General features: G+C 26.3%; 1 protein-coding gene across 2 annotated transcripts in view; it reads right to left on the reverse strand.

Annotated features, from left to right (window-relative positions):
• The window catches only part of LOC111690571, a 38,859-nt gene that overhangs the window by 20,096 nt on the left and 813 nt on the right, over nt 1-17,950 (reverse strand). Inside the window, exon 2 of one of the 2 annotated variants that reach the window (XM_046949695.1) lies at nt 15,405-16,217. In XM_046949695.1, coding sequence (XP_046805651.1) covers nt 15,405-15,971 — 567 coding nt within the window. In that variant the 5' untranslated portion in view covers nt 15,972-16,217. Of the gene's footprint in view, nt 1-15,404; nt 16,227-17,950 lie in introns of those variants that run through there. The other variant, XM_023453076.2, reaches the window with a different exon arrangement.

The following is a 17,950-nucleotide window of genomic DNA, read 5'->3' on the forward strand; positions in this document are numbered from 1 at the left end:
TAGTCTATAGACTAGACTATAGACTAGACTATAGACTAGACTATAGACTAGACTATTGATTAGACTACAGATTAGACTATATACTCGACTATATACTAGACTATAGACTAGACTATAGATTAGACTATATACTAGACTATATACTAGACTATAGACTAGACTATAGACTAGATTATAGATCAGACCGTAGACTAGACTATAGACCAGACTGTAGACTAGTCTATACACTAGACTATAGACTAGACTATAGACTAGACTATAGACTAAAAATCTCTTATAAAAAGTTAAAAAAGTTTTCAATCGAATGTTCTGTAATTTAGTTTAGAAGTTTTTTAAATTCTATTCACATAAGTCTGAAATAAAAAATGCTGTGTGCATGTCATCATATGTTAAAATGCAAAAAAAGAAAAGTCGAACATGGGACCAACTTATTGTACATTTGCATAGTTATGTATATCTATGTATTTAAATATAAAAGTGTGTGTTTGTCATTTAAACTAAAAAAACACATACATACATCAAACATACAAAAACAACAACAAAAATATAGTGTGTCAACGCCAAAACATCCATAACAATGTTTTCGCAATTTCCGCCTTAAAATGAAACGGTCTATTTCGCTTTGATGTTGCGAAGGATATGATTTAAAAAAATCAGCAAAAGGAATCCACTGTTGATGGTTTTGGTTTCAAACCGTTAACAGTCAAATAGTGGTCAAAAAAAATTATATTTTCTTTGACTTTTTTCAATTTATTTTTTTCATTATGTGTTTGAAAAATTTTGTTTAACGCTGTAGTTATTTATTTTATGTTTTTTCTTTGTTCGATTTGATTATTTTATTTGAGTATTTGATGAAAATGCCCCCCTATGTTCACAAGCAAAATAAAATTAAAGTAAAAGAAAACCTTTTAATATCTACAAATCAAACGTTAGTAAGGAAAAATTTCAATACTAAAAACTTAATAAAAAGCCATTTTTTAAAATTAAAAAAAACAACTAGAACTTTTATTTTAGATTTAAAATCTCAGCTAAAGGACAAATCTCCTAAAATAATACATTAAATCATCCGTTATATTCATTTGTAAAAGTTTTGCTTTATTTTCTTATAGTATTTCAGATGACGTTTTTCAAGCCTTTACCCTTCAATGGTTGGTACCTTTACAAAGGATGACGTATATTATACCTTTAACTGCATGTATATACAACAAACGTATATATACATTATATTTGTAATAAAGTTTCCAACAATTTTTTCGCTACACAACTCTTTATACTCCAGTGGTTTAGAAAACTATTACACGCTTATATTGAAATTTGCATTTGAGGTTGGTTTCTGTTTCTTTTTTGTGGCAAAATTTAAATACTTTGTTTTTTGGATGCAGGCAGATTTTTTTCGAATTTTTTACTTAATTTTTATATATATAAAAATCCTACATGACATTGATTTATGATGTGTTATAAATCAAATACCTAACAAATTTTTTTCTCTTTCATTAAAAATGAAAAACGTGCTTTAAATTATTAAAATCCTAACAATAAAAAGCTTAAAAAATTTGTTTGTTAAATTTTTTAAATATTTTAATTTTTCTTCTATATAGAAATATAAACCAAAACAACAAGTAAATGTCATTTTAAAATATAAACAAATATAAATAAAATATTTACAGCAACAACTAGTCAAACGAGTAGAGTAAATAATTAATATTTGTTAAACAATGCGAGTTGCTAAACAAACAGCAAGAGAAAACCAGTTAACAATTGGAATCGAGCCAAGTTAACAAATAATAGTAGAAACTAAAAAAATCGTTGAAAAATGCTAAAGAAGAATACAAATAAAGCTAACAAGCAAATGCAACTGCACATTTGTCTTAACACAAACTCACACACTTTCGCTCACTTACAAAACACACAGCAGCAAATAGAACAACAACAAAGCAACATATACGAGTTGAGAGAAAAAACTAAACCACTAAAAGCAAAAGTACCATTAGTAGCTGACTATGACAGGGTTTTCATTTAAGTTTGGCAGCATTAAATCTTCTTTAATTCGTTACTTTTCATTGAATATAAAATGGACTACTATTATTATTTTCCCAAATTCAAAAAATTTAGAAATCAATAAATATATTATCAATTATTATAATTTCTCAACTATGCTAAAACTATTTGTTAAAATATGAGAAATTAGAAAAAGTTACTGTTATGAAACCCTCAAAAAAGTTCAATTGGTATGCAAACTAAATTTTTTTGATAACCCTACTCAACACTCGTATTAATATTTACTTACACACGTAAATGCATACACATACGCACTCACAACCACTGTATAAAAAATATACTTGAAATGTTTAATTTGCAGCTACTATTTGGCTCTTTTGCTTCAATCTAGTATGTATTCAAGTATGTGAATATACATAAATGAATGTGTGTGTTGATCATGCACTTCTTTTTCTTTAGTTTTTTTAGTTCATTATCACATCACCAGTGAGCGAATGAACAAACGAACGCATATGTTTGTTTTGTAATGCTGAGAAGTGTGCAAATATTTAAAATGAAATACCATCAAATACTAAACAATTAAGTAAAACCAAAGCAACAGCAGTTGAAGAAAAAATAAACAACAATAACTGCAGATGTAATAAAAAAAGATGTGTATGAAAGTGAAAATAAATAACAAACATCAAATACAGCAACAATCATAATAAAATTTAGTTTCTTTAAAAATGTAGCAGTCATTTTATACTCATGTGCTGATTAAATTATGCAAATGAAATCATATGCGTATGAGTTGTATTATTTTAAATTATTTTCTCATAAAATTTTTAGAGGTTTTAAGTGTTATGGCACTATTTAGTTAATTAGTTACTTAGTTAGTTAGTTAGTTAGTTAGTTGGTTAGTTAGTTAGTAACTCAGTTAGTTACTTTAGTTACATACAGTTAACCAATAAGAATAATAAAATTGTCTGCCAAAAATTATATTTTTGTAAACGTTCCTCTTCTATCACAATTTCTCACAATGCGTATGATTGATATTTAACTTACCCAAACACTCATACGCTTAGGGTAATACAGCTAATTTATTTCGTCATAAAATACAAAAAAATATTTGTTATATTTCATCTACATCAAATACCAAATAGTAAAAACTTTTGCAAACATTTGTGAAACAAATACATCACTGATATAATGGAAAAAACTAGTTCCCAGCAATTACTCTGCCAGTCTGAGTCCATTCCAAAAAAATGAAAACAACAGGGGAACCCCCCACATTATCCAACAAAATTAAAAAAAAATATTTATTTATAATTTTCTTTTAAAAAACTGAAAATTTACTTGATTTATAATAAAACGTATTGCTACAAATTGATTCCGTAAGTCTAGGGTGTTTTAGAATTTAAATAGTTCAGTTATTTCAATTATTTTTTTCTGAAATAAATTATATTATATTTTATCGTTCTGTTTTAATAAGCGTAACAAAATCAGCAAAAAAATTTTACAAAAAAAAACTTTGAAAAATAAATGAAATATTGTGAATTTCTTGAAGGCAACTACTTTTACATCTATAAAAACAACCGAACAGCAGCAAAAATTTAATGTGTTTTTCATGTATTTAAGTTACACACATACTCTCACAAATCCACCACTGGCGTCCAATCTTGTTGGTTACTTGGTTGACTGACTGACATGCCATTCTATGCCACGCTATGCCATGTGGCATGCTACATAAAACAATAATCAACACAACATGTGCGTGTTAATATCAAAAAACTAAAATAACATCTAACAAAACTAAACAATATATTTCTTGGAAAAAATATCCACTCAACAACAACAATACACAAACATATGAAATGCTAAAGCAGCGTTAAAATATTATAAATTATAAATATTTTTGTTACTTTTTTTTCTGTTTAGCTAAAGGCTATAACTATTTTGTTTTTCAGATTTTTAGCTGGAAGCTGTAGCTACAGGAAATCCTTGTTATTGTAAACAGCCAACCAACCAGCCAACCCTGTTCACCCCCTCTCATTTGCTGTTTCGTACCACCCACAAGCTATAGTCTACTTTAGTTAAAAGCACAGCTGCTACATTTTCCTCTTTTTTTCTTTTTTTGTTTTAGTCCATTTTAGTTGAAGAAATTTCTCCCCTTGTTTCTTTTTTAGTTTTTTTTTGCCTTGTTTGTGTTTTTTTGTTATTTGTTGTGCAGCCAAGTTTTGCCATAATTTTGGCATTTAATCAAATTTTATTACAAGTAATTTTTCGCCAAGTTTTGGTGAGCGACTATGTGTTAAAAAGCAAAACGACAATCAACGTTTTCATACTCATGCGAAAACAAAAACAAGTCTTGTTGTTTACGCCTGGGAAAGCAGAGTAATAGGGGAATGAATTCTTAAAGAATATAAAACTGATTTTATTGTTCACTTATTTTAGTTTTAATTTTCAGGTATTTGCTACTAACGATCAAAAGCAATAAAAAAGTTGTAAAAGCTTTCTTTTAAATTTAAAGATATTTTCACATGACAAGCCTTTTATTGCATAGACTATTCAACACAGATTCTAGATTCCCAGTTATCATTATTAATGCGCTTTTTTCCTATAATGTTTTCTTCACACAAAATAGAAGAAGTTCTTTTACATGCTGTCTGCCATAGGCTGGCAAAGGTATACATTCGTGTATTATGATGATGATTATGATGATGCCACAATCATGATGATGATTATAATTTTGTTTAAGTTGTTTTTATTACTTTCTGTCTTGGTTGTAAAACGGATGTCATACGTTATGCTCGAAGGAAATTCAAATTTCCTTCAAGCACTTTCGGTATTCTCTTATATTTTTTCTCTTGTTCTGCTTACTTTTGGTAATAAAAATGGCTCAAGAGATGTTGATTTTTTCATGCTCTATGACGTGAGTTAATGTGGTTGTTGCTCTTGTACATACAATCTTCCGAGCTATTGTTGTTAATGATTATAGTATATTTGCCTTGAGAAGCCTAGGATTTCGACAAGTTGACAATTATTTTCGCAACAATCACCTCTGTAACAAAGGGAGGAACTACAGTGAAAACGAAATGAAAAAATCTTGACAACAATTAATTGCTGCCACTAACATAGAGTAACTACGTTTTATACGTTGTTATACGAATAGTATTCGTGCATAATTTGTTTTGTTGCTTTAGTTGTATTTGTGAATTATTATCATTACAACGGGGGCCTCTGCCTATGCATTCCAACATTTCATTGTTTAAACTGAAAATAAAAATCTTAGTAAACGGAATGTCTCCATGCTGTTTTAAAATAAATTTACTTGCTTAATACCCTTTCACTTTACACACTTTGCCTGTAAGTTTTCTTAAGAAACAGCCAAAACGGGGAAAATGTTTTGAAAAACAAAATGGTTCTTTTGCTACAAAGGTACCAAAACTGTTAAATATTAACTTCAACATTAAAAATTATTTACAAATAAATGCATCACAAAGTTTAGTTTCACATCTTTATAATTTTTTACCTTAGCTCTTAAATTAATACTGTAAATACCAATTGCAAATTAAAAACTTCTAGGAACCTTTTACTGATTATACTACAAAAAAGTACTTTAAATAATCTTTTTTATCATCTTCGTTTAAAACTGATTTGTCTTAATATTTACTCTTAAAGATAACAATTATATGTATATTTGTCTGTGTATGTGAATTTTATTTTATTAACACAATTTAAGTAGATTTTTTTGTAATGAAAAATTACATTTCATACTACAATGTTAGGAAGAGTTATGTAAATGATTTGTGCTTTTCTCTCCTTAAGGGCTTGTAAGATTTTTAAAGAATATTTTAGAAGGGGAATAATTTGTTGGTATTAAAAGTAATTGTGATGATTTAAGGCTTTGTATAGAAAATTGATTGTGGGCTTTGCCTCATTATCAATTGCTGGATTAAATGAAGTATGTTGTAATAAATGTTATATGGAAATGAAAATATGTTAAACTAGCATACCCTGGGTGCTTCGCTACCCTAACTTAAATTAAATACGTACAAAATTTTGTTTACTTTTATAGAAAATTAAAATCGATTAAATATTTTTTAATGTTTAAGTTTTATACGTTCAATATCAGGTGATTAAATTCGCATTCAGTAAGAAGATTGTATTTTTAGTTTCATTCATTTAGCTTACACATTATAGAAAATTTCGAAAGTACTATTTAAAAAATATTATGTTTCTGTGTTCAATATTAAATACAATTTAAAAAATATAATTTGATGAATTAAAAAGTACCAAAAGTCCCTTTTAGTAGATTCTCATTCACTAAGGTCCCTACATTATAAATTCTATTTTCAATATCGTAAAAATATCAAAAAGTACCATCGGAAAAACGAAAAAGTACAAAAATCTCTCTTAATAAATTCTCATTTAATAAGGACCGCGTGTTCCGGTTAACCATTATAAAGAATATAAAAGGTACCATTTGAAGAATAGAAAAGTAACAAATAGTTCCTAATTACAAAATTTTATTAAGTCAAAACCATGTATGTTAAATTTAATGCTCCTAGGTTGAATATATTAAAAGTTCTCTCTTAAAGAACCTTATTCAATGAGAAAATAGCAAAAATTTTATTACATTAAATATTAGGTAGTCCGTAATTTAAAAGGAATAATAGAGTTAGTCCGTAATTTAATAGGAATAATTCAATAAACTGAAAAAGTTTTCTAAAAAAAAGTTCTAAAAAAAGTACCATAAATGCAGTTTTCTTCCTTTTACACCCAAAAAGGACTGAATTAAAAAAAGTACGAAATAGGTGTCTCATAATTTTGGGAGATGTATCCATAATATTTATAAACATTTGATTATATTAATTAGTTCAAAAGTTATAAAGGGCCAAAAAAGGTACCAAAATCACCTTTGTTACACATTTTTACCCCTTAAGAGTAGATGCAGGTGCATTTAAAAATTTTCTTGTATCACTAATATTGTGTAAGATAATTAAGAAAACAAGTTTTACCCGTTTTTTCCCCTTTTTACCCGTAAATGTACAAATTTCCAAAAATCCCTCCTTAGTGGATCTACATAACCAAAAACACATCTTCTGTCAAAATTTCATGATTCTAGGTTCAGACGTTTGGGCTGTGCGATGATGAATCAGTCAGTTATATATAGATAAAACGAAAAAAGTGTATTAGAACAAAACTACAACCGAACGGTAATAGAACTTAAACAGAGGTAGTACAGAACTAAAACAGAACTAAAACAGAACTAGAAAAGAACTAGAACAGAACTAGAACAGAACTAGAACAGAACTAGAACAGAACTAGAACAGAACTAGAACAGAACTAGAACAGAACTAGAACAGAACTAGAACAGAACTAGAACAGAACTAGAACAGAACTAGAACTAGAACAGAACTAGAACAGAACTAGAACAGAACTAGAACAGAACTAAAACAGAATTAGAACAGAACTATAACAAAGCTAAAACTGGAACAGGATGCAACATATTAACAATTACCTCTTGTTTTACCCCCTTATTCGCAAAGAAAATTTTTATTTTATAAACGGTTTATAAATAAGATTTTATATGGATATTTTATTGTATAAACTTTTTTAATAAAAATATTGTTTGTGAAAAAAGGGGTTAATATTTAAATCAAAGGATAAGAAAAATGTTTATATTAAAAGGACACAAAACCTAAATATAAATATGACCTCGTCTACAACCTTCTTAACCATTTAAGGGTTAATAACTAAAGATCAATGCCATCTAGATGTCTTCCTATTTAGCAACAATTTAATTTTATAGTAATTTATGATATCTACTCAAAACTAAAGATTATATTACATTATTTCCTCTACAAGTACAAACATTAAATAAATAAAAAAACACACACACACAAAAAGGAAAAAAACTATGACAACATAATCAAGAGATAACAATCATTGCATAAGAGGATTTTTATGAAAAATTCATTAACAAAATACATTTATAATGAAATAAAAATAAAGGACAACAAAAAATATAGGAAAATGCTGTAGTATAAGTAGATAAATATAAAAAAGGTAAATTTTATAAAATAAATAAACAATAAAAGAATTAAGTCGAACAAAGAAATATAGATAAATTTATTTAATACAACTATAAGTTGAAGAGTTTTATGAAAGCAGTGGTTCTTAAAGAGTGATTCAACAAGATTTAAAGCTATATAAGTACGATGTAGTTGTATGTAGTTGAGAAACTCTTTATTTACGTAGCATAAGTTCTAGGGTGTTTTTATAAAAAGAAGTAACTTACAGTTAGCAAATGTGCGTATGTATATGTATTACTTGTTATAGTATAGAAAACAATGAACATAAAAATAAATTTGCCAACTAAAGATAACGTAAGGAAAAAATATTTACAAAAAAAAATCAAATATAAAAGTGTTTTTTTATTATGTCTATAAAATTCTTTGTTTTTTTCTTTCTTATTCAAGACAAATTTATTGTTTAAATTTAAAGCAAAGAAATTTTAAACCAAATATTTTTGTATTTGAAAGATTTAAAACATTTAATTTTTCTTTGTATATACAAACATAGATACATATTTTATCCTTTTAAAACTTTCTAAATATATTTTTGGTAGAATATGCTTTTTTAAATGTATTTTATATTTTAAATTCTTTAAAAATTCTTTTAGAATATTTTGTTTATTAATTTTAATAATTTGACAAGAATAAAAATAAATTCTTATAAATTTTTTATTTGTAGGAGATATAAGATGATTTTAATTTAATAATAAAAATATAAATAATAATAAAAGATAAATAAACATTTAAGAACTGAACTGGTGTTGTATTAAAACAGAGCCCATTTGAAACTGGACTAGAACTAAACTATTTATTTTTCAGACTTTGTAAATTAATATATTTTTTTATACAAATTCAAGTAATATAAACTATGTAAGTAAATGTCAATTATGTAAAGTTAGCTGTAGACAAATACCATAAAAAATAAATAAAAATAATTTAAAATTTTTCTCCCCTAAGATATAACTGAAAGTTACACAATTGACCAATAAACATTTCTTTGTTGTTTTTTATTATTTTTATGACCAAGATAATATTTCCCATTCATAGACAATTTAAATATATTTTACAATGGGAAAGAAAATTTAACAATATTATTGTTATTTTTTCAAAAATAGTTTTTGCTTATTTGGTATAAATATAAAATATTTTCACATATACAGTAGGGTTTCCCATGAACCACTTTTAGGAAAAATAAGTACTTCTAAAACTATGCGTTTTAATGTACTAAACCCGAGCAAATTAAAAAACATATTTTTAAAAATCCTCAGTTCCCCAATAGCGATTGAAAAACTTGATCTCATTATAATATTTTCAATAAAATTTTTTGCAATCTTTTCGAATTGGACGTCAAAAATTCCGTAATTTTGAGCTTATCACGGGAAAAATAAAAAAAAACATTTTTGTTATTGTATTTCTAGTCCGTCAAACGACTTTTATTGTATTATAAGGTGCACATAAATTTAAAAACTTTATTATTCTCGTGTTAATACATTTATACGCATCGATATAGTGGTATTCCTTCATTAAATTCTTAAAAATGTTGTTCCTCGGGACACTCTAAAATACATCCAAATATTATGCAATGGAATACTTGTAACAAACACGTTTTAGAAAAAAAGCGTTAAGCAAACCATAGCGTATTTTTTTCATATAATAATTTTGTTATAGTTCTAAATTGTTTTCTATTCTTCTTTTATGAAGTTTTTGCTTTTGTTGTTAAAATAATATTTTCTCAAAAAAAAAAAAACAATGGGAAAAACTTTATTTTTCACTTGCAAAACAAAAGTTTTTCTTTTCTCATACATTGACGTTTTCTTTTAAAACATTGACGTTTTCTTTTAAAACAATGGTTTTATTATTTTTTTTCAATTTTTTGTAGCTGTCAATAGGTACATTATTTAGTCCAGTATATTGTTATGTTTATGTAGCACAACTAGATTTCTTTTTTTCAAAAGAAAAATGCTTGTGGTTGTTCTACTACAAGATTGAACTTTGAAATTTTTAGAAGAAGACTCTAACTTAAACCACAACAATAAAAATTCGAAACTAATTGATTGATCATCTACCGGCATGAATTTCAATTCAAGTTGCTGCTTTCAATTGACTTTTTAACTCAATACAGCATCACATAGCATATTGAATAAAAAAAGGAAAAAATTGAAATAGACAATTTAAAATTTTATGGGAAACTTAAATTTTCCTATAGTCACAGTTTTCATTCTAATAAATTCGATTTCTATCTAGTCTTATAATGGAACACAAACAAATTTTATTAAAATACATTTCCAACAAATATTTTTGGCCATAGTTATTGACAGCCGGCTCTGCTTTTAATACCCACGGTTTGTTTAATGTTTTCCTACAACCGCCTCCTGCTGTGTTATTAATATTGCAACATGTAGCAAAACTAATTGCCAATGGAGGCAATATTTAATAATTTATTTATTTCTTTATACTCGCATACAAATAAATCGATTATGACAGAAAATAAATATTAAATTAATGCACAGGATATTATTTTATTTTATCCTGCTGGGCAGAAGACTTCCTTCCATCTTAATATTTTATTCAATACTTTAACTAACTAAAGCAAAAAAATATTAAAAAATGCAAAAACGAAAAAAAAACTTTGTGACTATTTAATTAAATTGTAGCAGCTTTGCCAGAATTTTTTTTAAAAAAGTCCTCTATTTAACTTGCAAATACTTACAAAGTTTTCTTTAGCCAAAGTCGAGGAAAAAGATGTATAGAAACGAACTATAGAAAAGTATTAAGGTTTAAGGTAGTTAAGATTAAATATTCTTAAACTTTTTTTGTAGTTTATTTATTTCTTCACTTTGCCAAAATTGAAGTTTCAATAAAGCTCATTTCAATTTGTAACACTTTTTTAAGTGACCATTAATAATTTAAAGGATTAGGAATGGGATTAAAAGATATAAAGGAAAAAAAAAACAACATGATTATATAGCAAGGTGAGTATTTAAGTTAAAATGACCATAAATTGTTTATGTTGAAGCAATGAATTTCTTTTGTATTAATTAATTTCATATAATTGAGATAATTAGTTTGTTTAAGTGAAAATTGACATTAAATTTATATTAAATGTAGTAAATATTATAAATGAACTAGAACTGAACTAGAACTGTACTAGAACTGAACTAGAACTGAACTAGAACTGAACTAGAACTGAACTAGAACTGAACTAGAACTGAACTAGAACTGAACTAGAACTGAAGTAGAACTGAAGTAGAACTGAACTAGAACTGAACTAGAACTGAACTAAAACTGAACTAGAACTGAACTAGAACTGAACTAGAACTGAACTAGAACTGAACTAGAACTGAACTGGAACTGAACTAGAACTGAACTAGAACTGAACTAGAACTGAACTAGAACTGAACTTGATCTAAATCGAACTTGAAACAAAAAAAAATAAAAAAAATTTAGCAATCTTTTTAAAAAAACCTATTTAATATAGGTTCTTTCAAGAGCATTGTTGAATAGTCTTAATTTCCTAGTGTGTTTACACTAAATTTCATAAAATATCCTTAACATTCCTTTAAATACACATCGTAATTTTGCCTTATTATATTTGACTGCTAAATGTTCTAAAATATTTTTCATTATTCATGTTGGCTTTTAACTTTAATTACTATTGAGACAGTTTGGTTTTACTTTTAAATCCCTTAAGGTCTACATGCAAAGAGTGTTATAATAAATCACACAAAATATTTGTCACATTCCTTTTTATTTTTCCTACAACTTTTTAATATAAAAAAAATCCATCGTTTTTTAAGCGAAAAAAAATGGAATAAAATTTTCACAAAAAAGTTTTAACCATAATATAACAAACACTAGGACCATTAATCACAATTACCATAAAGTCAACAGTTTTTTTTTTTCGTTTTTTTAAAGAACATTTAACCAACACTTGGTTGGCTACTTAGCATTTTAATAGAGTTAATTGCAAATAGACCAACAGCTACCAGTCAGAAATAAGGAAAAAAAGCAACTAAAACATTAGCTAATAATTTATATACAAAAAAAGAAAATTTTATCTAATGGACAATACTCGTAATTTAACAATAAATGTGTGTCCTTGAAATAAAAGAAGCTGCCAAGGCAGCAGCTGTAGCTCTAGACTGAAAATTGTAACCAACATTCTTACCATAGGCTGGGAGTTAATTAATGATAAATAAGACACATCTACAGCTCAGCTTTTATTAACAAAAATCCTTGGGCAAAAATATTTTGTATTTTTCTTTTTTTTCTATTCCTTCTCTTGTAAGTATTGTATTTTTATGATTATTGTTTTAAATATTTTTTAGCATTCTCTTTTTTTCGCTCATACTTTTCTTAAAAGTTTGTTAGAAATTCAAACGAAAAACCAACATTACCAGCATATCCTTAGTTAATGGATAAAGTTTCATCTTTGCATTTTTGTTGTTGGATAAAAAAAATATTGTCGTTGTGTTTTGCTGATTTTCACTCCTTCAAATATTTTAGACAAATTCAACATCTTGTTATCGACGGAACTTTGTTACGCCCCCTCAACCAACCATCAATTTTAGGGAGAGATTTTACTAAAAATTTCTACTTGCTTTCAATTTAATGATTATTGTTGTAATTACACAAAAGGCGAACAGAATAATTATTTTATTAGTTATAATTTTTGAAAATGTATTTAAATTGGCTTAACTTTTTACCCAACTGATGGCAGAGAGTTAGAGAGTATAAGAAATGTTTTAATTTGGAAGAAAATGTGAAAATATTTAGGTTCCCTGAATTAGGAAATAGACTAATGCTGTGTTTTGTAGAGTAATTTTACGTAAAATTATAGATAAAATAAAAAAATTTTATGTTTAATTGGAATTAAAATTAGATTCTTATATGTATTAAATGTAATTTAAAAAACTTTTGTAATTTAAACTTTTGTATTTGTATAATTAAAAGGTTTTGAATAAAAATAATTTCTCTAAATATTTCCAAAACAATTGGAAAATAATTTCCAAAAATTTATTTAAAAAAAATTAATAAAATGTGTTTACAATAATATAATAAAATATATTAAATATTTTTTCTAAACAGAACAAAGAAAAAATAAATAAAAAATTTTTTTAAAAAATGAAAAATTCTTCTAATGTTTCCTAAAATTTAAAGATTTTCGATAATGTTTCTAAAAATATAGAAATTTTAAATTCGAAATTTGTTAAAATCTATTTTTTTATCTTAAAAATGTATTAAAATATTTTGTGTATTATAATATGCTGAAACTGCAGCAAATTTTTAATAAGGGATTTTTAGAACTTTACTTTTTATATTTAAGAATTAAATTGTTTATCCTAAAGGCAATTTCAGAGACAAATGTTTGTTTCATTGTATATGTATATTGCTAATAACTAAGAAGGCAAATAATGAAGTGGGGTCAAAGTAATTAATAATAAGGGTTTAATATTGTAAATCACTTAATAAAACTTTATTGAAAATTTTATTTATATTAAATGAAAAAGTATTTTTTTTTTTTTAATTTTACTTGTTTAAGCAATTTCTCATTTAGTCAATAATGTCATGAGCTGTTACTGATTATTTCGTAATTTTTAGTTGTTGTTCTCACTAGCTGAAAAAGAAAAGACCTTGAACGAATTGTCTTGTTTTTTTCAATTTTTTCGCTTTATGTATATAAATTTTTCTTTTTGCTTTTCTTTTTATTTTTCCTATTTTACTTTCATTATTTACAATGACACATCTGCTGCATTGTTGTCATGTTCATTTAATAATTATTGTCAATAATAATGAAATAAACACAACAGGATGTCTTTGTCATTTAATCTATCACTCTCTCTCTTTCTCTATTTATCACTTAATCTTTCCTTATTTAATTGAGTTTTAATTAGAAATTTCTTAAAATAAAACCAATTACATCTTTGAGATTTGTAAAACATTCAGGGATTTATTCAATTATTTTTATATTAATTTTATTTTTTAAAGCGATTTTCTTTTCTTTATTTCTTGCAATTCTCAATTTTTAATGTTGAAAAATAAAATTTAGTATTTTGTTCTTTTGTTGTGTGCTAAGTGCATAAAAATAAAAATTTAATATCTGTGTCTGGCAGTTCATTGTTGTTTATAGTTTTTGATTGTTTTTATTTTATATAGTTGTTTGTTACAATGCCAATGTAAATACAGAAGTTGTTGTTTTGTTTTTTTTTTTTTTGGTTTTTTTGGAGCTTTATTTAAGTTTTCAGTTAAAATCTAATGAAAGTGGAAAATAGTTATTTATATTTATGTACATATAATGTTGGATTGTATAGTTTTACATTGTTGTTAGTAATATTTGATATTATTGTACTTGTTCGCTGAGTAGTCCATAGACTGGTGTAGAGACTAGAACATAGACTAGACAATATACTAGCAATAGTTAACATGCAATTCCACAAAACATTACATAGACCACTATACAGAATATTCAATAGAACAACTGAACTAGTACTGAACTAGAACTAAACTAGAACTGAACTAGAACTGAACTAGAACTGAACTAGAACTGAACTAGAACTAAACTAGAACTGAACTAGAACTGAACTAGAACTGAACTAGAACTGAACTAGAACTGAACTAGAACTGAACTAGAACTGAACTAGAACTGAACTAGAACGGAAGTATAAAAAATTATAAATAATATCAATTTTAGCTTTTATCTTATTTGCTCTCTTTTCAATTTGTTGTCTCACTAAACAATAAGTTTACGCAATTTACTTAATCATTATGGAAATTGTTCAGGATATTTTGTAAGTTTTGTCCCTCTAGTAATATTATGTCGCTAACAAAATTCAATAAGAAAGTAAATAATAAAAAAAAAAATAAAAGAAAACAAAAGAGATACTTCATTAACTGGAAATAATTGAAGAGTCACTAGAGCGTATGATTAACAAGTTTATTGTTTGGCAAACAATCAAAACAAGTACACGCCAAAGTGTCCCATAAACACTTCAAAACAAACTTTTGCTAAACAGAGCAACAAAAAGCTATTTACCTTCAGTATATACCAGTATATATTATTTCAATTCAGTTATTTGGTAACAAATTATTTAACATTATTTATTTTAGTTTGCCTGTAATTGTCTGCTATTAGTAGCAAAAATATGAAATAAATACCAACAATTATGGGTCATCATGATATAACATGACAAAACATGACATTTTTCTATTAAATATTTGTTGTACTAATAGCAAAAAGCATATAGAAAAAAACTAAGCTGACCAATAAATAGTCATATATAAGTAAATAGTCATGAATAAATATTACTCAAATACATAGAGGTTTGATTATGTTGACTTTGCACTTACCACACAATATTTTTCGCTCTTCTTTGAGCACTCCTTCAAATAGAGATGAGCATACTGTTCGGAGTAATTGAGGCAAGGAGTGATGGAACCAACACCCTCATTATATTGGCCACACATGTAACACTTGAGTCCATTTACAGTAACAAGGCCACATACCAGAACAGTTAACAAGGCAATAAAATTCTGATAACTCATGATTTTAAATGATGGCATTGTCCTAAATACTTTTCTGCCAGATCCTGATTTTTCTAATGCTGCTGATGATGTTGCGGTTGTTAGTTTTTCTAGTTCAACTGGATGTTCGATCAAAGAAAACAATGAAATCTTTGCTGAAGATGTAGAAGACGAGACAGCATCAATATTTGATGAGGCCTCCACAACAGATGATGGTGATAACAATGGTGCTGATGTTGTTGTATTTGTTGTTGTTGCCGCTTTTATTGTTGGATATTTATGTAATGTTATGGCTTTTGTACGAGTTAAACCAGTAGCAATTGTTGTTTTTGTTTTAGTCGATGTTAAGGACAACGATGATTTTTTATTATTATTTTTTATCAATAGTGACATTATATAATCTTTGTTGCTTTTGTTTTGGTTTGTTTTTATACTTTTATTACGAAAGTACCGTTATTTCTGTGTTTATCTCTTTAATGATGTGTCAAAAAGAGGAGTGATTGAAGGCAGATCAGGGAGTTTTAAATATCTTATTGTTTTTGTTATTTCTATTTTTCACTTAGTTATTGTTATTCTATATGTTTATCTTATTTGTTTTTTTGTTTTGTAGTTTTATCGTTTGTTGCTTTTAAAGATTTTCTGCAATTTCTATGAAATATTTATGTTTTGTTATAAAAAAAGATAAAATAAATGAAAACAATTTTACCGCTATAAAAACAACCATTTAGTCTTTATTTTGCTCTTTTGCCGCTAGCTAAATATTTATTTAAGTCTTACCACCTTTTGGCTGTTTTCTATTTCTTTATTTCACTATTGCTTCATCAGAAAGGAAAATATAATACAATTAGCTGAGTTTTTCAAGCTTTTTGTTTGTATTGGTTTATTTTAGGTCTTTTCTTTGATTAATTTTCCATAAGTTTTGGCGAAACTAAAAAAAACTCTTGTGCTTTATGTTTGTAAAAATGATTTAAAATCATTGAATTGAAGTCCTGTTAAAAGAGAAAAACTACTGTTCAAAGTTTTTACTTGTTTTGTAGATTGTATTTAGTTTTAATAAAAGGTTAATGAAATAGAGGCGCTTTGAGAAACAATGTTTAAATATTTATTAAATTAAATTGTTTTATTTAATAAACCTAACCTAAATCTTCATTTTGAAAAACACATATGTATGTAGGGCAATATTAGGGCCGATAACGTGTCTCAGGTTTAGCTAGTTATGTTATAGTCTACACATGAGCTAGTGTTTTTACTTAAATTTTATAATATGTAAATAGTTTATGGAGAAGCAAATAAGAATGTATAGTTGGTTATGTGGCCGACATTTGTTAGTAATACGCATACATATATGTATTGTACAACATATCGAGACTTTTTTTTGCAAAATGAACATAATTGATTTTCGATTTTCGTTTTTTTTTTATAGAAACCAGTGGCTTCAACTTTATAAGAAAAAGACATAAGTACAGATTTATTTTCTGAATTTTGTAACAGGTGTCGGTTACGTCTAAATTTTATTTTAAAATATATTAAAATCAAAACCAACTGTATCCCATACTTTAGACGTACTAATATTTATTAAAGGAGTTATACTATGTCCTACCTCGAAGATAATTAAAAAAAATTCTCCCCTGTAAAATTTAGTTTTTGATGGTTGCGTCTTTTGTGCGAAAAGGGCTCGATATGTACAACAAATAAATTTGTCCAATACACAATCGATGTTGTACGATTATATCGTTGTATGAAGTAATTATTATTATTCGATTGTTCTTGTTTCTAAAAATTGTATTTGAAAAATTTGTGTGACATACAACGCAACAACGATACGACATCGACTTTGATTTGGACAATTATGTACTTTGAACATTTTAGTTATATACTTTTTTTATCATTTAGAGAAAATTTGTTTTAATCTTCCCTGCAAAACGGGCCCGAAGAATTACTTTTGGGACATTGCGACAAATTTAAGTACTTTTGTAGTCGAATTTTTAGTACTTTTTTCGATGTATTCCCATTATTTTGCAACTTATTCTGTAGATTAGAAAATTGCATAAAAAAATGCTTAATAAACATCTTTTCAAATACGACGTATAGTCATTAGGCACTATATTCTTATAAAACAAGAGGCATTATCCCCTACATGTAGACCTACTGTCTCATATATATTTTCAATAAAAAATATCTGCCTAAAAGCACGTTTGAAATATTTAGATATTATTTAATCGTTAATAAATTTACATTTTAAAAAATTGATTTTATTTTCAATTTATTTTTTCTTGCAACATAGAAAGAACATTGTGTTGCAAATTAAATGTTGGCGTGAGGCCAAAACAAGTATAAATACTAAATACTAGGTAGGATTTCATGGTGTAAAA

The sequence above is a fragment of the Lucilia cuprina genome, chromosome 4 (assembly GCF_022045245.1).
Source record: "Lucilia cuprina isolate Lc7/37 chromosome 4, ASM2204524v1, whole genome shotgun sequence".
Lineage (NCBI taxonomy): Eukaryota > Metazoa > Arthropoda > Insecta > Diptera > Calliphoridae > Lucilia > Lucilia cuprina.